Source organism: Dendrobates tinctorius, unplaced genomic scaffold (genome assembly GCF_039654945.1).
Source record: "Dendrobates tinctorius isolate UK_male_01 unplaced genomic scaffold, ASM3965494v1 ptg000017l, whole genome shotgun sequence".
Lineage (NCBI taxonomy): Eukaryota > Metazoa > Chordata > Amphibia > Anura > Dendrobatidae > Dendrobates > Dendrobates tinctorius.
Window position 1 is genome coordinate 7,334,742 of NW_027361685.1, and position 23,743 is coordinate 7,358,484.

General features: G+C 44.4%; 1 protein-coding gene across 1 annotated transcript in view; it reads right to left on the reverse strand.

Annotated features, from left to right (window-relative positions):
* The window catches only part of LOC141082422 (uncharacterized), a 118,912-nt gene that overhangs the window by 62,325 nt on the left and 32,844 nt on the right, over positions 1 to 23,743 (reverse strand). The window contains exon 2 of the mRNA XM_073566363.1: positions 12,180 to 12,303. Coding sequence (XP_073422464.1) covers positions 12,180 to 12,303 — 124 coding nt within the window. The remainder of the gene's footprint in view (positions 1 to 12,179; positions 12,304 to 23,743) is intronic.

Below are 23,743 nucleotides of genomic sequence, written 5' to 3' on the forward strand. Positions count from 1 at the left end.
AGCGACAACAGTAAATGTGCAGTGAGGCCAAGTGTGAATTTCTGTACAATAACAGCAGAGTTTCCCTTTATCCTGACTTTTCAATTTGTATTAAAACCAACTAACTTCAAGGAGGATTGTGATAATCTACAGGACAAACATTCCACCTGTGCCATGATAGATCTCTAAGCTGTGCGTGGCTGATGGCTGTAATATACATTTATTCCCGCCTGCAGGAGATGTGTTGGCTCCAGCCCTGGTGTCATGGAGTCACTCCACGTCATACATTACATTGTTTTTGGTCCTAAGGAATTCAGATTCCTGCACAATCTCTCCTGAAATGGGGAGCAATATTATTTTCTCTAATCTTCTGCTCAGGATCCATAGTAGCTCCAATGGTCCACCATAAATGAGGGCAACTCTGGTTTACTGTTGTGTAATCTGTATTTGTAGTTTTCAGTTAATGAGATTCTCGTGCTCTGGGGCGGGGCTGGGGGTGGGGCTGTGGGCGGGGCTTTATGTGGTGATCTGATTACATATTCATCTGTATTGGCTTATGACAGGTCGCTGACCCCTCACTGACCTACCCCCATTATTACATAATGCATATAATAGCATTGATATTATTGCTGATAATGCCTATAATATTGTGGCTATTGTGAGGCTTAGAAAAAAATTACATCCAGTAAAATGTCACCGGTGATGGCGGCGCCTGCGCAGTAGCCTCTATATCAACTATATCAAATTTTTTTTGTTAGGAAGTTATAAGGGTTAAAAGTTAAACAGCGATTTCTCACTTTTACAGCAAAATTTACAAAACCATTTTTTTTAGGGACGACCTCACATTTGAAGTGAGTTTGGGGGGTCAATATCACAGAAAATACCCAAAAGTGACACCATTCTAAAAACTGCACCCCTCAAGGTGCTCAAAACCACATTCAAGAAGTTTATTAACCCTTCAGGTGCTTCACAGGAATGAATGGAATGTGGAAGGAAAAAATAAACATTTACTTTTCTTTCACAAAAATTTTCCTTTACACCTAATTTTTTTTTTACTTTCACAAGAGTAACAGGAGAAAATGGACTATACATTTTGTTTTGCAAATTCTCATTTTTTTTTAGTGTAAAATATGCTGGAATAATTAGCGGTTGCCATGTCGCATTTGCAGAGCCCCTGATGTGTCTAAACAGTGGAAACTCCCAACAAGTGACCCTATTTTGGAAACTAGACCCCTTAGGGAACTTATCCAGATGTGTATTGAGCACCTTGAACCCACAGGTGCTTTACAGAAGTTCATAATGTAGAGCCGTGGAAATAAAAAGGCTAAACCACTGTATGGGCGCATGGCAGAGCTTGAAAGGGAAGGAGCGCCATATTGGAGAGCAGATTTTGCTGGAATTATTTGTGGGTGACATGTCACATTGTCAGAGACAATGACGTGTCTAAACAGTGAAGTGACCCCATTTTGGAAACTAAACCCCCCAAGGAACTTATCTAGATGTGTGATGGGCACTTTGAACCCCCAAGTGCTTCACAGAAGTTAGTTACATACAGTTGTGAAAATAAAAAATCATATTTTTTCGACAAAAAATGAACTTTTCGATCTCAAATGTTTTTTCCAAAGGGTAACAGGAGAAATTGCACCCAGAAAGTTATTTTGCAATTTGTCCTGAGTATTCTGACACCTCATATGTGGGGGTAATCCACTGTTTTGGCGCATGGCAGAGCTCGGAAGGGAAGGAGCGCCATATTGGAGAGCAGATTTTGCTGGAATTGTTTGTGGGTGACATGTCACATTGTCAGAGCCCCTGAGGTGCCAGAACAGCATAAGCCCCAAAAGTGACTGCATTTTACCAAATACTTCCCTGAATGAATTCTTCTAGTGGTGCAGTGAGCATACTGACACCACAGCTGTTCCATAGAAAATTATACCATTGGGCAGTGAAGAAAAAATTACTGTAGTTTTCGGACCATAAGATGCACCCCAAATTTTCAAAACAAAAATAGGGGAAAAAATGTGCAAAATGGGGGTCCGTCTTACAGTCTGAATTCAGCTTACCGGGGGGATCAGCACAGGTGCAAGAGTGATCACAGAGGTTGTTCGGTGGTCCATGCTGGTGCAGTGGCCTCCGGAAAATCCCATCCCAGGCTGGTGCGGCAGCGGTGCTCTGTGCTGGGGTGGCGGCAGCGCTCTATGCTGGTGCAGCAGCGCTCTACCTGGGATGGTGGCAGCGCTCTGTGCTGGGGCGGCGGCGCCATTTTGTCAAAGCCGGAGGCCTCTGCAGCTCCATTGCTGCGATGTGGTGGCTTCTGGAAAAATGGCAACTGGGGGCGGTGCATGCTCAGATTCAGATCTCGGCAACGAGATCTTGGGGCGAGATCTGAATCTGAGCATGAGCCGCCCACAGCGGCCATTTTTCTGGAGACCACCACATCGCAGCAATGGAGCTGCAGGGGCCTCTGGGCTTTGACAAAATGCTGGCGGAGCCCTCCACGCAGCACAGACCGCCACTGCATCATTTGTAAGTATATTCCTACTATAAGACACACCCCCATTTCCCAAAAAAAATATTTGGGAAAAAGTGCGTCTGATATTCCGAATAATATGGTACATTTATGAGACGAAAATGTTTTTTAACCCCAGATATTACATTGGAAAATAGGTAGATAGGTAAATGGTCACTACACCCATAGATGAATTCCCAGAGGGGTGTCATTTCCAAAATGGGATCACTTCAGGGGGGATTCTGCTGTTATGGCACTTTGGAGAGCCGCTAAGTAACAGAACAACAGAATCCCCCTGAAGTGACCCCATTTTGGAAATGACACCCCTCTGGGAATTCATCTGTGTATATTGTGACCATTTTCACTACATGGATGATTTCCAGAAACTCGTAGTAGAAGTTTTATAGCAAAAATTGCAGAAATGTCATTGTAGTGCCCAATATATTGTGCCCAGCTTGTGTCTCTGGAGACCTCCCCCACCTACCCCCGGAAATTGTTAAGTCAGCTCTACTCAAATGTGTCTGTCACTAAATAATCCAAATGCTTGAATGTCAAAACAGTTCAAAAACGTGGTTCTGTGTGGAAGATTGTAAAGCCGTCATGGAGGCATAAGGCTGGCAATGATGGGCATTGTGGGTAATAATAGCGGGGATCATGCCTCATTCCTCTCTAGGAACATACACGACATCTTCTCTGGGGGTTCTTTCTTGTTTCAGTTACTGGGATGAGTGCAATAAAATGTCGCTCAGTGAGTCTTCTGACATCTTCACATTCTAAAGGATTGGTGGGGACAAAATTTTCAAAAACAAGATTTTCAGTGACCTTTTCCTGATAATGAAGGAAAGTATCTGCATTTCCGGCTTTTTTGTATAACACAAAAGAATTATATGTGGCCACCTGAAACAAATACATGACTAACTTTTTATACCAGATATATGATTTTCTTGATACCTGGTATGGCTGTAGAACCTGATCTGCAAGGTCCACACCCCCATATATTTGTTGTAGTCAATGACTAAAAACAGGTTTTGGAGTAGTGGATCCCTGTTGGTCTGCAGTGGCCCTTGTGGCATCTGTGTGGATCGAGCTCAGGATAAAAATATCTTTTTTATCCTTATACTTAAGGGCAAGCAGCTCTCCATTGTGTAAAGCCCCTGACTGCCCCTTTTGGAAATTTTCTTTGACCAATGACTGTGGAAACCCCTGACGGTTTTAGTGAATGGTCCCACAAGCCCCTATGTTATGTTCAACTAGATTTTTAAATAGAGGTATGCTGGTGTAGTAGTTGTCAACATACAGATTGTAGCCTTTATGTAAAAAAAAAAGGCTCAAAACCATTTTTCCAGATGTCCCCAGATAAGTAGGGCATCCTGGTGGGTTTAGTTGGCTGTCTTTCCCCTCATAAATGCGAAAAGCTTATGTGTATCCGGTTGAACTCTCGCACATTTTATAGAGCTTTATTCCGAACCTTGCCCTCTTAGAAGGAATAAATTGCTTGAGGTGCAGTCTTCCTTTGAATTTTACAAGGGACTCATCAATGGAAATAACATAGGGGTGGCTTGAACAGGGCAGTTGGACCAATGGGACTGAATGCTCATTTTTTTTAACAAGCCCCATAGCGAATGTAAGTCCTAAAAATGTTTTCATTTCTAGGATATTGGTTGGTCCCATAAATGTGACCTAGCATAATAGGATGGTGGATTCTGGCTGATGAATTGGGACACACATAAATTTGTCGGATAATATGCTCTAGCAAGCTATCTGTCAGAAACAAATTAATAAATATAATTAGTCCAAAATTTTCCACCTCCACATTTATACCAGGAATGGCATTAAAATTAGGGATGAATGGAGTAGCCGAATCCGAAGCCTCCCATCTGAGAAATGCTACATCAAGAGGCAAAGCCCCTTGGACATTGGTGTGCACCAATTCACGAGCACTAGGGACAGCGCTAGTACTGGGCATTGTTCTCTGAGTTGGAGACATTTCTCCAGAAGCGCTATTTGTCCTTCTTGTTGTACTGGTCCTTGTGTGTGTCAGGAACACCGCACTGCACTTGCTCACTGAACCAGTGCACGTGTCCTGAGTAAGACAAACTGTGCTCAGCGATACCTGTGGAGCGGGCAGCAGCAGAGAAGGTGCGTGCTTCAGACCAGCAGGACCTAAAGCATGTGACTGCTGGGGGCATGGCCTAAACCTCAGAGAGCTAGGAGCTGCAGGAAAACTCCTAGCAGGGTAACTACGGGACAAAGTTACCAAGGGGCATAGACAGGCTGGGGTCAAAGCACGAGATAGCACTACAAAACCAGAGGATAGGCAGAACGGTGAGTCAGGATGTATCCAATGAGTCATACACAGAGATAGCTGCAAAGTACAAGAGAGGCGAGCAAAGAATAGTCAGGTCACAGGCAAGGAGTCATACACAGAGAGGGTAGCGCAGTACAGAATCAACAGGCAAATGCACAACGGGGGACAGAACCGGGTCAGAACCATATAAGCAAGCTAGAAGACAACGAACAGGCACACAGGGGTCAACACACTCGGCCAAAGGCAAAAGTATAACTGATTGGAGTTTCTCAGGGCTATAAGAAGCTCTCCCTGAACCAAAGAGAGTCCACAATAATTAACCCCAGGCGTGCAGGTCAAAGCTTGCACTGGGCTCAAGACATTAACCCCTAACTGTGCAGGTCAAAACTTGCACTGGGATCATGACAGTGTGTGAGGATGGACCGGAATCACTGCTCATTTCTGAGCTATCACTTCGCTGCTACTAAAGCCCTCGAAATCCACATCGCCATCTGACACTGCACTTTCTTCACTGTCAGAACATAAAAGTGCATAAGCCTCCTCTGCACTATAATACTGACGAGCCATTTTATTCGTTTTATTTTTTTTTTCTGTAAATAGAAATCTCTGACATGACCAAATTATTGGGGAGACAATTGAGAAAAGCCTAATTCTTTACCCTACCCCTTACTTTAGAATAAACCCTAACCCTAACTTTAGCCTAACAGTAACCCTAACACTAACCCTAACCTGCCTTATCTGTTTTTTTTACTTTCTAACACAATCGCTGACTGACACAGCTGTTCCCAGCAGCACTTGTAACACTGTTTCTCCTCTAATCTTTCACTGACAGGAGATCTGAGGAGAAACAGTGTTTTTATGAGGCAGATCGTCCGGGAAAGTTCGCTGCTACAACAAACTTTCCTAGTGATTTGTCTCATTGGCTGGTGTGATGCTGACGTCATGAGGACCTGAACCAATCAGGTCTCAGTGAGGTCAAGGGTCACAGGATGCATTGTGCGGTGGAATCTCCTTGTTATAGGATACATGGGGGCCCGATGAGCATAAAACCGCCCACCATAGACAAATGTCGGTACTGCACAAAGCCCTGCTAGCGCCAGCGTTTATCTACCTTTGACAGTCTGGAAGCGCATAAGTTAAGGGTACCATCATTTCTGTCCAGGCCTATTTCATGAGGTTTAATTTTCAAATAATACTATGGAATCATGGTTGAAAAGCAATGTCTGACTTTCATTTGTTCATTTTCATAGAGTTTTGATTTATTATTACTTTTGTCAGATTCAAGTTATTTCTGTGACCATTGTGGGTTTATCTGTCATTAAACGAGGGGTACCAACAATTTTGACCACGTGTGTAGGAGGAGTGAATATTTTGACTCCACAGCCACTTTCCAGAAATTAACACGCAGTGGATGTTGGAGACTGAAAATTACACATTTGCTATTTTATTACCCAGCACATAGTGCCCAGATTGTGCTCCAGGAGACACCGCAAATTAAGTGGATTCTTCTCACTATAATATTGCTAAATACAGGGATCCTAAATGTTGTTTACGCACACTGCAAGACTCCGAAGTGAGAGCGGATTTTGCTGGATTGGTTTATAGAAACCTTGTTGGTTTTCAATTGAGCCACTAATAGTGTGGGAACCTCTGTTTTCCATTGACAGATGATGGACCTGAGTGGGGACTTGTTTTTGTGAGATGAGAATTGGTATTATTTTCGCCTACATAACATTGATTGGTTTCTTTATATGCAATATTTGGGAGGCAGAATGAACAAACAGTTGAACACCGCACACTACTGGTTCATCCAACAAGGTTTTCTATTAGACTGTGAACTGTCATTGTCTTGGCAAATAATTAATTTTTTTTTTTACATAGCTTGCCATTTTTATGGACAGTTTAAGTAGAAACGTTCAAAAATATAAAACTCAATGATATTTTATAAAAATAATTGTTTTTTATCTTAGCAGATGACTGTACCAGGAGATCAGAGGGACAGCTGACATCTTCAGTTTTTAAATCTGATGATCTTGAGATCCTACAAGTTACAACTGAAGTGATTGCTATTACTCCAGATATACCATCATCCATTCACAGCAAAGATCTGTCATCTGATCCTATGAAACAGGTCCCATCTTCTAATTCATTATTGACTACTAAGGAAAATCAATGTCACAAAAGAGGCATTAAAAAACAAACTGCTCCTAAAGCAAAGAAGCCATTTTCATGTTCGGAATGTGGGAAATGTTTTAACAAGAAATCACATCTTGTTAATCACCATAGAACTCACACAGGGGAGAAGCCTTTTGCCTGTTCAGAATGTGGGACATGTTTTACCCATAAAGGGAATCTTGTTACACACCAGAGAACTCACACAGGGGTGAAGCCTTTTTCCTGTTCAGAATGTGGAAAATATTTTGCAAATAAATCACATTTTGTTAGACACCAGAGAACTCACACAGGGGAGAAGCCTTTTTCATGTTCAGAATGTGGGAAATGTTTTAGCCATAATTCACATTTGGTTAATCACCAGAGAACTCACACAGGGGAGAAGCCTTTTTCATGTTCAGAATGTGGGAAATGTTTTATCCAGAAATCACATTTTGTTAAACACCAGAGAACTCACACGGGGGAGAAGCCTTTTTCATGTTCAGAATGTGGGAAATGTTTTAGCCATAAATCACATTTGGTTAATCACCATAGAACTCACACAGGGGAGAAGCCTTTTTCATGTTCAGAATGTGGGAAATGTTTTAAATGGAAAATAGATCTTTGTAGCCATCAAAGAACCCACACAGGGGAGCTTTTTAACTGTTCAGAATGTGGGAAATATTTTAACCATAAAGGGAATTTTGTTAGTCACCAGAGAACTCACACAGGGGAGAAGCCGTTTTCCTGTTCACAATGTGGGGAATGTTTTAACCTGAAAGCGCTTCTTGTTAGACATCAGAGCAGTCACACAGGGACGAAGCCTTTTTCATTTTCTTAATGTGGGAAATATTTTACTTGGAAATCAACTGTTAATAAATATCAGAGACGTCACATAGGGGAGAAGTCTTTTTTATGTTCATAATGTTGGAATAATTTTAGCCAAAACTGAATTTTCTTAAATGGGTTGTCTCTTGTCATTCCTCTTGTTTGCTGACAAAATGATAAAACTAAACTTTATTAATTCCAGATATAAAACTACACCCATAATTCACCCCCTGAAGGTTAGTCAGTAGGTGACTAATAGAAAAAAAATGTACACCACATCTCAGTATATAGAGTGAGGTGACGTTTACACACTCACTCTCCAAGCCTCTCATTTCTATGGGTTTCATCGTCCTCACCGAAGGCGTCATCAGGAGACTAGTTAATATTGTCCTATATTCAAGCGAAACTAGACAAAAAAAAACTAAAATCATGTATCATGTTATCCGAAAGAGAAAACTATCCACATATTGGCAGACCCCAGACTTCAAACTATATACCTCGTAACAAAAAAACGAGGAATGGATTCGGCACACCACCTATGTAAAAATAGAAGAAAAACTTTATAGCAGCATGTGAAACCGGTTTAAAAACCTCAAACACCTAAGGCGTTTCTGGCACGTTACAAGAGCCCTTACTCATAGGATATAGAAAAACAAACTGACATAAGCATCATATACAACAGAAAACCAATCAAAATCATGTGAATAATAATGACATTAATTATGCACCAGTTGTGAATAGGGATGAGCGAGTAGTGAAATACTCGGACTCGCTGTACTCATTACGAGTAGCTCCTAGCACTCGGGTACTCGTAACGAGTAGCGACTCCAATGTAAGTCTATTGGAAATGCGAGTAATGGGCAGAGAATGTGTGTGGGCGGAGACTATGTGTGCGTGGAGAATGTGTACGCGGGTTTTTGGGGCTGTGTGTGTGTGTGCGGGGCTTGTGCGGGCTGTGCAGGCATCGTCCGATGGGACTACTTGTCCCATCTGGCTATGCCCGCTACAGTGACAGCATTAGTGGATGATGGGAAAGTAGTATTCCCATCATCCGGCTAATGGGGTGAATGTGTAAAAAGAAAAAGACATACAGAACATACAACACATAACATACAGTACATACACATAACATACAGCACATAACATAGAGTACATACTCAGTGCACACACCTAATTCCCCAAAGCCATTGATCACCTGAACCTGTCAAAGACTGAACTCCTGGTGTTTCCTCCCGCTACTAATGTACCTATACCTGACATTGCCATTTCTGTGTGATTCCACTATTACTCCCCAGCAGCATGCCCGCTGTCATGGGGTCATACTTGACTCCGAGCTTTCCTTTGCCCACCACATCCGATCACTGGCTCGCTCTTGTTATCTGTACCTCAAAAATATTTCTAGAATTCGACCTTTTCTTACTTTTGATTCCGCAAAAACTCTTACTGTTTCTATTATTCATTCTCGTATCGACTATTGTAACTCTCTTCTAATCGGTCTCCCTCTTACCAAACTCTCCCCCCTCCAATCTGTCCTGAATGCTGCAGCCAGGATCATATTCCTCGCCAATCATTACACCGATGCCTCTACCTTGTGCCAGTCATTACACTGGCTACCCATCCAGTCCAGAATTCAGTATAAACTTATTACCCTCACCCACAAAGCCCTCCATGGCTCAGCACCACCCTACATCTCCTCCCTTGCTTCAGTATACCACCCATCCCGCGCCCTCCGTTCTGCTGATGACCTGAGGTTAGCATCCTCAATAATCAGAACCTCCCACTCCCGTCTCCAAGTCTATACACGTGCTGTGCCAATTCTTTGGAATGCACTTCCCAGGTCAATACGATTAGTCCCCAATCCCTACAATTTTAAGTGTGCTGTGAAAAAGCATTTATTCAGACTGGACTACCGCCTCAATGCATTAACCTAATCTATCCCTGTGTGGACCAGTCAAAAGTTTTTACCATGGCCAGGTTCCTCGCATCATGTTCCCACATGCTTTATGCATCCATCAGCCCTCTGTGTCTGTACTGTTACACACTTAACATTATGGCTGGTCCATACAATCAGGGCAACTGTTACCACCCACCTTTCGTGTCTACCTCTTTCCTCATAGACTGTAAGCTTGCGAGCAGGGCCCTCACTCCTCTTGGTATGTTATGATCTATGTGATTATTGTTATGCTGTAATGTCTATTGTCTATACAAGTCCCCTCTGAAATGTAAAGTGCTGCGGAATATGTTGGCGCTATAGAAATAAAATTTATTATTATATTATTATCACCTGTAAAAAAAATTAAAATAATAAAGTAACCTACTGTATACTGACCTTTCTGCTGTAATCCCATTAATAATGACCTCTCTCCAGGGGCTCCAGCGATACAGTGATGCTGCGCGGCCCGCCAATCACAGTAATGCCACAATAAAGAAGGCGGCGGCTTTACTGTGATTGGTTAACACATTCCAGGTGGGAGATCCGAATATTGCGAGGTGAGCAGTGAAACTTACTTGCTAGGATTCGAGTACCACGAGTATCTCATTACTTGCCGAGTACCGAATCCTAAGGAGTATACTCGCTCATCCCTAGTTGTGAGCGAATGAACCTGGGATTGGAAAGACACAATACAATAGTCAATGGACCCAACACTGATCCTGTCTTAAATAACAAAAACTGATGATATAAAAATTATTAACATGATAATTGTACAGCCATGAAAAGAAAACATAAAATAATATGGCAGGAAAACTAATATAAACAAATAGTTTCTCAAATTCATGCCTCTGGGGTGTTTAGTGTCAAGCTTCAAGATCCAATATGCTTCACGTATAGTCAGAAGTTTGTGTTTATTGCCTCCTCTGGTCGGATTATAAACCTTCGCAAACGCATAAAAGGTAAAATTAGAACCATCTCCTCTGTGAACATTAACAAAGTGCTTGGCAGCCCCCGAATAAGCCACATTCTTATTGGGAAGATTGGTCAAGTGCTCGGCAATACGTTTGTTTTTATTTTCCGTGTGTTACATCCGATGTAATTTATCACACACAATGTACAGCAAATACAATAAATTACGGATTGGGGGTCACAATTGATAAATGAGGTGATGTCGTACGATTTACCGTCTGATGATTGAAAAACCTTTTTTCTGTCTATCGCATGCGTGCAAACATTACACCTACTACCGGCACATTTATAGAAACCAGAAATGGACGACCAAGATTTAGGAGTAGACATTGGCTTTAATAGTCTAGGGGAAAGAGCATTAGCTAAACTGCAACCCCGTCTGGCCACAGACCGCAGCCTGTACTGATAATATGCCGCAATTTGTCCTCCTGATACTGGTAAATATTTCTTAATTATAGATATTATTCGATTATATTGCGGCTGTGTTAAGGGAAGAATATATGGCACATGAATATATACAAGAATCAAAATTATATCACTATATGGACGCTTTGCTGATATTGGGATCATGTTGCTTTAAGATACTTCTGATTTTCTTATATTTTCTTAGAGTTGTTTCTGTATGGTATCACTCACCTAAGCTTCATCAAATATTGAATAAACTGGGTGGACCAGGGTAAGCCAAGCTAGAAAACAATACTTGTGTATATAAGTATTGTTTAGCAATATGGGAGCAGTAAACGGTAACCCAGAAATGTACATAATGATTGTGTAGCGACCTGGGAAAAGCAAATAGTAACTGGAAACATGTCCATGATGTAACTGATGATGTAGCTCAAATTCTGTTATAAAAGCTGTACACGTTTGATTAAAGACAGAGAAGAATCATACTGACACTATACCCTCTTGTCTTGTGTATTCTTTTCTCGAGTATACGTATACCTTGTGCCAAAGCTACAATTCGGCCACAGACAATTAAGACGGGTCGCACCTTAGTGTGACAGAACCATCAGCTGTAAGGCGCGGAAAAGGTGATAATAGAGTCGGAATGAAAATGAATAACGGATGATGTTTTAGTCGGTTCTAATGCGCTGGGTTTATTGGAAGCGTTATTAAATGCACGCTTGATGTTCAGGTTACTATAACCCCTGTGAAGTAGACGTTTACTGATAATTTCACTCTCCTTATAGAACAAACACTGATCACAGCATATACGCTCCACTCCGTTACATTCACCGTAAGGGATCGCCTTAGTTGTATGATGGGGATGAGGAGATGAAGAAAGTGACAGAGAATTACCAGAATTCTCCTTCCTATGGATAGTGGTGTGAATACAATGGAGAGTGGGATCACCCATAAGAAAAATGTCCAAGAAGCAGATTGGGGTATTTATATTACTGACAGTAAAAGAAAGATTCAAAATATTAGAATTCAGATACTTATGAAAGGAAGACAAATCAGATGGGAACCGCGCCAAATGAGCAGTAAATCATCCACATACCTACCAGAAAAAACAAGATTTATACAAAAAGGATTGGAATCTGAAAATAAATATAATTCCTCCCACCAAGCCATATATAGAAAGGCTAATGTTGGGGAGAACTTTGAGCCCATTGGGGCACCAAGGACCTGCAACAAAAAAAATTCATTGTTAAACAGGAAAAAATTATGTTTTAACAAATATGTAATAGAATCAATGATAAATGACTTAAGACGATCAGAATCATTGCTGTAACAATCTAAATGGTGAATAATCGCATGTACAGCCAAATTGTGGGGAACAGAAGAATATAGGATAACAACGTCACATGTAAAAAATTGAAAATCCTGTTGCCAATAAAAACACTCAAAAACCTGCAAGACCGACAAGGTATCCTGGAAATCCCCGGGATTCTGGACACAAGAGGGCTTAAATGATCGTCCACCCAAGAACTCAAATTCTCATATAAAGATCCAATTCTAGAAATGATAGGATGTAAAGGTGGTGGAAAGACATTTTTATGAGTCTTGGGTAGACCATGAAAACCAGGAATAATCTCATGATCTGGTAATAGCCATTTGCTGGCTTTAGAATTTATGATGCCGCCACGTGTGGCCTTTCCGCAGTACAACCCCCTTGTCAGATTGACGTATCACAATGTTGGAGTTGCACTGTAATTACTCGACAGCATTAGATTAATAGACAAATTATTAACATGATTTATGTCAATTTCGGCATCCAGTGCTTTCAGTTCTTTTTCAACCAATGATCGGAAAACATCAAGAGAAGGAACCCTTGATTGTAAAAGGTAATAAGTCGAATTCTAAGAAACAAAAATGTCATTGTCTTGAACAGAACATGGATTGCATTTTGGATCCTGAAGAGATGATAATGTACAAATGGCTTTCTGTTCCTCAAGTGAAAATAATGCGGTAGTCATAGGTGCTGAAGCGGGTTCAAATGTTGGAAAAATACATTGCTGATCCACAGAGAAAAAAGTGTCTTTTGACGGTTAACAACCTCGTAAGTTTATTAACATCTTTGATGGTCTGGAATAAGTTGAACTTTTTGCTCAGTACAGAATTCAGTCCTTTTGATAAAACTTCCATTTGTGCTTGAGATAAAACCACAGGGTCAGAATCAGGACATAAGAAAAACTATCAATGGCTTTTACTAAGTTGTTTTCCTGTGCCTCGTAGGATAGCGTCTCCATGGATGGTTTTCTCTGTCTCCGTCCTCCTCTCCTACACACATTGCGTTTTTTGTTGCAACAGTGGAAAAATTACGAGGGTCACGTGTATCCACAGCCCTCCTACGTGAGGAATGGCCAGTGTCATAATCCGAGTTATTGTATTCAGATGAAGAAAAATAGACGGTTTTATTGCGTTTATAACCAGGTTTGGAAGCGTTCACATAATTTCTCAAGATGGATTTTTCAGAGGAACCATGAAAAGAAGATTTATTCCAATTATATACTTTGTTGTTTTTATAGTTCATAGTGTCTCTGGAAAACTTAGATTTTTTATGTCAGGATCCTGACAGCGCCGGCGTGCAGCCTCCGCTGAGCAGGGACTCACCCACACTGTAGGGGGCCTGGGGTCAGGTACAGCCGGAAAGTACAGATGCACAGGACCTGTGAATGCTGAAGTTAGCAAGCAGTCACAGGACCTACGGTCACGTGACTGCAAGGGGGCGGGGCTTAGCGTCCTGATTTCAGAGATGGCAGGACACTATACAAAAACTCAGTCAGGCAAAATGGAAGTCATACACAGTACGGGCAAGTGAGGTACAGGAGGGATATACAGATGGGAGGTCAGACAAAGCCAAAGGTCATACACAGTACGGGCAAGCGCGGTACAGGAGGGATATTCAGGAGGGAGGCCAGACAAAGCCAAGGGCCATAAACAGCATAGGCAAAGCAGGTACAGAGTCAGCAAACCAGAGACATAAACCGTAACAGCAGGGTCAGAATACCAGGCAGATGGACAATGAATGGCGTGACGCACGGACAGAGCAGGGTCGGGCACACTCAGATAGGAGTATAAGCGACAGGGGATGGCTCTCCCCTGAAGCTATAAAAACCCTTCCCAGATCCACAGAGAGGCTCTCAGAGTTAACTCCTTCACCACCTACCCAAAACACACCATGACATTTTAGTCTTGATTATATTGTCTTCCAATGAGTTTATATTATCAGTGATTTTTTTCATGGAAATGTCAAATCAGGTAGTGAGTTAAATTTATTTACCATATATACTCGCGTATAAGCCGAGATTTTCAACCCATTTTTTAGGCTGAAAGTGCCCCTCTCGGCTTATTCTCGAGTCATTGTCTCAGGGGGTAGGCGGGGGAGGGGGAGCACAGGAGCCGGCGGCTGTCAGATCATACTCACCCCCTCCTGGCGCGGTCTCTGCACTTCCCTGCTTCTCAGATGGTTTCCGGTGCCGCAGATCTTCCTGTGTTCAGCCGTCACGTGGTACCGCAAGACAGAGTGGCGCGTGGAGGTGGAACGGGGACAGGTGAATATCACAGGTGTCGGGGCCCTAAGCAAGTGGCAACACTGGCACCTGGCCCCCATAGCGTGCCAGTATCCGCACCTGCTCATGACACCGTCACCTGGCCCCCAGCGGTGAGAGGTGAGTATGTCATTTTTTTTTAATCACAGCAGCATATGGTGCATATATATATCTATGGAGCATCTTATGGGGCATCTTATGGGGCCATCAACATTTATGCAGCATTATTTGGGGCATATATATCTATAGAGCATCTTATGGGGCCATCAACCTTTATGGAGCAGCATATGGGGCATATTATTCTATGGAGCATCTTATGGGCCATCAACCTTTATGGGGCAGCATATTATTCTATGGAGCATCTATTGGGGCCATCAACATTATGGAGCAGCATATGGGGCATATTTTTCTATGGAACATCTTATTGGGGCCATCAGCCTTTATGGAGCAGCTCTCTTCAACCACGACTATAAACTCTTGGTGAGGATCCTGGCGAACTGACTGCAGATGCTGCTACATGGCCCCTTATGTGAGGCTAAGACAGGATTTACTCAGGGATGCAGCAGCGTGGCAAATATTCACATTTCAAACCTTTCAAACCTTTGCGGGCATTAAGGTTCCCGTGTCAATTTACTAATGGCTCACTGAAATACTTGGGAATACAGGTGACAAAACACCCAGCTAAATTATAGAAAACTAATATTAATACATATCTTAAAAACTTAGAATCTACCTTAGTGAAATGGAAAGATTTTAACTTGTCATATCTAGGCAGAGCCAACTTAATTTAGATGACGGAATTCCCACGTCTCCTCTACTTCTTCCATACTATCCCAATTAACTATCTGTATCGCTCATTCATCTGGGAGGGAAAAATGCCCCGTATAGCCTTCAAAATACTCCAATGATTGCGGGGAAACGGGGGGATAAATTTCCCTGACATTTGACACTATACAGTGGGGAAAAAAAGTATTTAGTCAGTCAGCAATAGTGCAAGTTCCACCACTTAAAAAGATGAGAGGTGTCTGTAATTTACATCATAGGTAGACCTCAACTATGGGAGACAAACTGAGAAAAAAAAATCCAGAAAATCACATTGTCTGTTTTTTTTTTTCATTTTATTTGCATATTATGGTGGAAAATAAGTATTTGGTCAGAAACAAGCAATCAAGATTTCTGGCTCTCACAGACCTGTAACTTCTTCTTTAAGAGTCTCCTCTTTCCTCCACTCATTACCTGTAGTAATGGCACCTGTTTAAACTTGTTATCAGTATAAAAAGACACCTGTGCACACCCTCAAACAGTCTGACTCCAAACTCCACTATGGTGAAGACCAAAGAGCTGTCAAAGGACACCAGAAACAAAATTGTAGCCCTGCACCAGGCTGGGAAGACTGAATCTGCAATAGCCAACCAGCTTGGAGTGAAGAAATCAACTGTGGGAGCAATAATTAGAAAATGGAAGACATACAAGACCACTGATAATCTCCCTCGATCTGGTGCTCCACGCAAAATCCCACCCCGTGGGGTCAGAATGATCACAAGAACGGTGAGCAAAAATCCCAGAACCACGCGGGGGGACCTCGTGAATGAACTGCAGAGAGCTGGGACCAATGTAACAAGGCCTACCATAAGTAACACACTACGCCACCATGGACTCAGATCCTGCAGTGCCAGACGTGTCCCACTGCTTAAGCCTGTACATGTCCGGGCCCGTCTGAAGTTTGCTAGAGAGCATTTGGATGATCCAGAGGAGTTTTGGGAGAATGTCCTATGGTCTGATGAAACCAAACTGGAACTGTTTGGTAGAAACACAACTTGTCGTGTTTGGAGGAAAAAGAATACTGAGTTACAGCCATAAAACACCATACCTACTGTAAAGCATGGTGGTGGAAACATCATGCTTTGGGGCTGTTTCTCTGCAAAGGGGCCAGGACGACTGATCCGGGTACATGAAAGAATGAATGGGGCCATGTATCGTGAGATTTTGAGTGCAAACCTCCTTCCATCAGCAAGGGCATTGAAGATGAAACGTGGCTGGGTCTTTCAACATGACAATGATCCAAAGCACACCGCCAGGGCAACGAAGGAGTGGCTTCGTATGAAGCATTTCAAGGTCCTGGAGTGGCCTAGCCAGTCTCCAGATCTCAACCCTATAGAAAACCTTTGGAGGGAGTTGAAAGTCCGTGTTGCCAAGCGAAAAGCCAAAATCATCACTGCTCTAGAGGAGATCTGCATGGAGGAATGGGCCAACATACCAACAACAGTGTGTGGCAACCTTGTGAAGACTTACAGAAAACGTTTGACCTCTGTCATTGCCAACAAAGGATATATCACAAAGTATTGAGATGAAATTTTGTTTCTGACCAAATACTTATTTTCCACCATAATATGCAAATAAAATGAAAAAAAACAGACAATGTGATTTTCTGGATTTTTTTTTCTCAGTTTGTCTCCCATAGTTGAGGTCTACCTATGATGTAAATTACAGACGCCTCTCATCTTTTTAAGTGGTGGAACTTGCACTATTGCTGACTGACTAAATACTTTTTTTCCCCACTGTACCTTAGCATCCCTGTACCGGGTGTTGGTGGACTGGCTGAGAGGAATGTCTTATTATGCCCAATATGACCAGGAGCGGTCTTACCCCGGCACTGGCTCTCCCTACCCTTCTACATCTCCCTTATACGGAATTGCTGACTGAAGTATAAGGGAGGGACAGGACTGTAGTCGTGACCTGTATTCCGGTGACAGCTGTGTCCAGTCCTTTCCCTACATAAAACAATACTATTCTCGGCATACCTGCATCTCCAGATTCAGTTTCACCCGGGCACTTCCCAGGCCATAGCAGTCTCTCTTCTAAGGCGACCCCCATCAATGGAGACACAGTCCGAGACAACTTTAACACTTTCTCTACTTAGAATTTCGCACGTTACATTCACAGTTGGTACATCATAACATTTTCTTGCTTCCTGATCTTTCCCTTGCTTGTTGTCACTTCTGTGCAGTAAACGCCCGGCCCGTACTTCACTGCTTCCCAGTTCCTTCCAGGCCTGACCTCACTATAATGACATTTCCTTCAGCCTGTTTCACCCCAGACATGAATTCATCAATCACTACGTTTGGTGACCCCTAGTGAAGCATCCGGCCCGTCTGTACTGATCTTGTCGAAGCTCCAACTCCTTTCATCTCCTTAGTCCAGCCAACTTCTGCCCTAAAAGCATTGGCACAGGTGGTAAAATGCCACATCTTCCTTTTCCGATTCTGACCCACTGCTTAGGCATGCAGTGGCCGTGGGTAACGTGGACAATAACGACTTAATTTTATGTGACTGCCGAGCTGTCTGGCCCTATAGCCCATGTGGACACTTGGGCACCCTGGCCCCATCTGACTAAACCGCTCTTCATCACTAACCTTAACTCTCAGCAGCCCCTCCTACAATTAACCCTCTAAGAACCTCCTATCAGGCCCCACTAGTATACCCCCCTCTAGTGGTCCACAACATAATTACAACTACCTGGTGTATAGGGGAAACTATATAGTAAGAGTGTCCTTCTCTAATATCCTAAGAAGGATACACTACCTTTCCTTGACTGTACATATACAAAGAACACATAATATGTAAACATTATAATACAGGAATGCAAGTCAATATATACAGTTTTCTATACAATGGTAACACATTCAAGTGGGAATACCATAAGCAATGAGCAGTAATACATAGTTATACATGTAGCAGTACCGCAGGGAATTATCATAAAACACGTCTGTAAACATTTAGAACTGGAAGACAATCAGAGGGATGTGGAGCATGAAATACATCATATCTTACCCCCTTACACTCATGAGAGCTAACCCCCTTTTAATGTCTACATGGAGGGTATGGCGGAAACTACGTTAACATTTCCAGCTCTCTGCCTGGATGTCTCTTCTTCTTCCACTTATTGGTAACCCCCACTTTCAGGACGGGCACTCTCACACTGTCATCTACCAGTGGTACTCCTAAGGTATAACATCTATTAAGCACTTAGTCCACCCCGAGGAACGACGGATACACTTTAATAGAGGAGTTGAAATGTAAATATCCCACTGCCATATTCCCTCCCTTCCAATACTTGCAAGGTAAAAGCTATGGAACAAAAGTGTTAGCACATCTTTCTGACTATGAATGGAGACCATCCGTGCTTAGATGGTTCACGAAATCTAATTCTCCATCTGTCCAAATAGTCACTAATTACAAATTCATCCATATAGCTCTGGATTATGAACAATTCCAATTTCCACTAACAAAATGGCAGACTGAAGACCCCAGCATGTCCTGTGACACTATTCTGAAAGCTCTAGACCCAGCCTACAAATTCCTCCATCCAGCCCGTTTCCCAGAAATGAGATTGAAAATCTGTCACGGCTCTTACCTGACTCCACAAAAGGTCATAGAATGGGGTTGTACACAACTTCTAAATGTTTTACATGCCATTCCCCAGAAGCCAAGCTGTTTCATTGCTTGTGGGCATGCCCGGTCAATAGACTGTTTTGGGAAAGAATACGGCAATATACCGCCACACATCTGACAAACTTTGTTCCTGATGAACCCTTATGGGCCATATTTGGATACCTAAAACCAGATAATTACACCTGTTCTCCAGGGGCCTGTAAACTACTGCATTTGGTGGCGGCCGCCAGTACTAGGGCGGTTTTAAAGACATGGATCCACGACCATGCCCCTCCTTTCAATATCTTTCTAGAGAAGCTGTCGTTCTTGCTTCAAATGGACTGGGTTGAGGTCTCTTTACATAAAGAGGGAAGGGTGCAGGCCTTTTTTGAAACTTGGGAAATCTTCATCTCTCTGCTCCCAAAACGCATCCACAGCAATATTAAGATCTGTTCTCAGCCGACAGTCTGGTACCAGGAGCAACTACTACTGGGGGAGACACCTGTCCATTGATGTCTCTGGGTGAACCACTGCGGAGAGACACTTCGGGGTGTTTGGGGTGTACTTTGGTGTCAGTGGGTCCTGAACTTAAGGTTGGATACGTGCTGGGTGTCTGATGGGTAAACATTATGCTTGTGTTTGACATGCCCCCCGCTTCCTTCTCCTTTTTTCCCCTCTCCGGTTTTTCAGGTTTGTTTTGATCTATTGTTCTGTGTACCGATGCGATCTCTAATGAGGAGGTTTTGTTACATATGACTCAAATATTATCTGCATGGATATATGTAGGAACATTTTTTTGCATTCAATAAAAACAACGATTAAAAAAAGACACAGCTGGATCCCAATGAAGGAGTAGAACCATCTCAAGGAGGATCACAGGGAAATGGACAGCATGAGACTTACATACGAGTGTCTGAGCAAAGGGTCTGAATACTTATGACCATGTGATAGTTCAGTTTTTCTTTTTTAATAAATTAGCAAAAATGTCTACATTTCAGTCAAGATGAGGTGCAGCGTGTACATTAATGAGAAAAAAATGAAATTGTCTGAATTTACCAAATGGCTGCATTGAAACAAAGAGTGAAAAATGTATAGGGGTCTGAATACTTTCTGTACCCACTATATATGTAGGGTGTATTTAGGTCATTGAGTGTAAGCCGGCAGTGAGCGTGGCCACCATATCGCAATGTTAGGGTGCCAACCTCGGCTGCAAGGCGGGCTGAGTGATATGCCGTAATATGGCTGTTAGCGTGGGTGGTCAGGAGCGGGAGCTCCGAGAGTGGACCCTCTGGACCGTGGCACCGAGGGACCCCGGGCGAGCTGCCAGGTGGAACCGACCCCTATACAGGGACCGTTAGGAGCAGGCCCAGGGGTTCGAGTACCACGGTAGCCGGTACCGAGAGGGGCGGCTCAGGATGGACCGGAGTAAGACTGAGACTGGAGTAGGACGGCAGGAGCACTGAAGACAGGACTGGAGTAGGACGGCAGGAACACTGAAGGCAGGACTGGAGTAGGACGGCAGGAACACAAGGCAGGACTGGAGTAGGACGGCAGGAACACTGAAGGCAGGACTGGAGTAGGACGGCAGGAACACAAGGCAGGACTGGAGTAGGACGACAGGAACACTGAAGGCAGGACTGGAGTAGGTAACCAGGAACACGGGTAGCAGGACTGAGAAGCTGCTGTGAGGAGCAGCCGAGACAGGAACTGCAGGAGCAGAGTGTGCACGATGGAGCGAGGCCAGAGTGTCAGGAAACACAACGATCAGGCGCCTCCCTCAGGGGGAAGCGGCCTGATATGGCCCCGTCTGGTCAGCCATTGGTCCAAAGGTGCTTCCGGGTCAGGGCACAGCCGGAGCATAAGAAGCAGAAAGGAGGCGCGGCCGCGCCCTATGGCGCATGCGCAAAGCATGCAGGGAAGGCATCGGTCGCGGGCCTGTCTCAGGTGACCGCCGCGGCCGTCGGGTGGAGAGAGGCTGCGGCGTGGGAGCGGAGGCCGGGTGAGTATGGCGGAGCGGTGTAACAGTACCCCCTCCCCTAAGCCGCCCCCCCCGGAGATTAACAAGAAACCTCTTGAGGATACGGGGAGCATTAATATTCTCCCGAGGCTCCCAGGATCTCTCCTCAGGACCAAAGCCCTTCCAATCAACGAGAAAGAAAGTCCTACCTCTAACCCTTTTCACAGCGAGGATGTCCTGCACTTCAAAAACGTTGTCGGCACCCACCGGCTGAGGACCAAGATCAAGCGAGGAATGGAAACGATTCAGCACCACAGGCTTCAGGAGAGAGACGTGAAAGGTGTTCTGGATCCGGAGCGAAGCAGGCAACCTCAATTTGTAGGCAACTTCGTTAATACGTCCCAGAATTTCAAACGGACCGATGTAGCGTGGACCCAACTTGTAGGAGGGCAGTTTTAGTCGGACGAATTTGGAGGAGAGCCAGACCTTGTCGCCAACACGATACGGAGGAGAATCCAACCTCTTTTTGTCTGCATAGTTCTTCATCTGATCAGCGGATCTCTTGAGTGATGTGTTGGTCTCAGCCCAAATCTTAGAAAATTCCGAGGACAAGGCATTGGCCGCGGGTACCTCAGAGGCAGGGGTTATCGGAAGAGGGACACCAGGATGTCTGCCAAAAACAATGAAAAACGGAGACTTGGCCGAAGACTCACCAGCATGGTTGTTATAAGCGAACTCTGCCCAGGGGAGTAAGTTGACCCAATCGTTCTGGTGGGCGTTAGAGAAGTGGCGTAAGTATCCCGTAAGCGTCTGGTTGGTACGCTCTACTTGTCCGTTGGACTGTGGATGGTAGGCCGAGGAGAAGTCGAGGGAAACGTTCATAAGCTTACAAAGCGAACGCCAGAACTTGGAGGTAAACTGAACCCCTCGGTCAGACACAATGCGTCGAGGTAGTCCATGAAGCCTGAAGACTTGATGAATGAAGATCTCGGCCAGCTCTGGCGCTGAGGGAAGACCGGGCAGAGGGATGAAGTGAGCCATCTTGGAAAAACGATCCACCACCACCAGAATGACTGAGCAGCCCGCAGAGCAGGGTAGGTCGGTGATGAAATCCATGGCGATGTTCTCCCAAGGAACCCTAGGGACAGGCAACGGAAGCAACAAGCCAGACGGAGATCTCCGTGGCACCTTGTTCTTTGCACAGGATGGACAAGAAGCCACAAAGTCGAGTACATCTTGGCGAAGTGAGGGCCACCAGTAGTGACGTTTGATAAGGTCAAGGGTCTTCTTAGTTCCGGCATGGCCGGCCAGTTTGGAGGAGTGCCCCCATAGAAGAACCTTTTGCTTAAGATTCTCTGGCACAAGCGTCTTGCCAGGCGGAGGAGTAAGCCAGTTCACTGGAGCCACGGTGATGATCCTAGTGGGATCAATGATATGTGACGGTTCCTCCGTGGATTCGTGTGGTTGGAAGACCCAGGACAGGGCGTCGGCTTTGGAATTCTTGTTGCCGGGACGGAATCGGAGCTCGAAATCAAATCGGGCAAAAAATAAAGACCATCTGGCCTGGCGAGGGTTTAGTCTCTGGGCAGACTGGAGATAGGCCAGATTCTTGTGGTCCGAGAAGATGACAAAAGGATGGACAGCTCCTTCCAGGAGGTGGCGCCATTCCTCCAAGGCCAACTTGATGGCCAAAAGTTCCCGGTCACCGATCGAGTAGTTACACTCGGATGGAGAAAAGGCCTTCGAGAAGAAGCCACAAGGGTGCAGGCGACCGGAGGCGGTTCTCTGGGACAGCACCGCCCCGGCACCAGTCGAGGAAGCATCCACCTCGAGTACAAAAGGTCGATCGCTCTCAGGGCGATGCAGGACCGGAGCCGTGGAGAAAGCCCGTTTTAGGGACAGAAAGGCCTCCTCTGCCTCAGGAGACCAATCCTTGGAAGTAGACCCTTTACGGGTGAGCACAGAAATGGGTCTTGTGATCGCGGAGAAGTGGGAGACAAATTGCCAGTAATAGTTGGCGAACCCGAGGAATCGTTGTATTGCCTTTAAACCGACGGGGCGAGGCCATTTGAGGATGGCAGACAACTTCTCGGGATCCATCCTTAGACCAGCGTCGGAGATAATGTATCCCAGAAATGGCAGAGAGGTCTGTTCAAAGAGACATTTCTCGATCTTTGCATACAGACGGTTCTCCCGAAGACGCTGAAGCACCAGGCGGACACTCTTTCTGTGGGACGAGAGGTCCGGCGAGAAGACGAGGATGTCGTCTAAGTACACGACCACACAGGAGTACAAGAGATCCCGGAAGATCTCGTTGACGAACTCTTGGAAGACTGCAGGAGCATTGCAAAGACCGAAGGGCATGACCAGGTACTCGTAATGGCCATCTCGAGTGTTGAAAGCGGTCTTCCACTCGTCACCTGCACGGATACGGACCAGATTGTAGGCTCCTCTGAGGTCCAGCTTGGTAAAGATCCGAGCCCCTCTGAGACGGTCAAACAGTTCCGGAATGAGTGGAAGAGGGTACCTGTTCTTGATGGTAATCTCATTCAAGCCCCTATAGTCAATGCATGGTCGTAGAGTCCCGTCCTTCTTTTTGACGAAGAAGAACCCGGCTCCCGCGGGCGAAGAGGATTTCCGTATAAAGCCTTTGGCGAGGTTCTCTCGGACGTACTCGGACATGGCG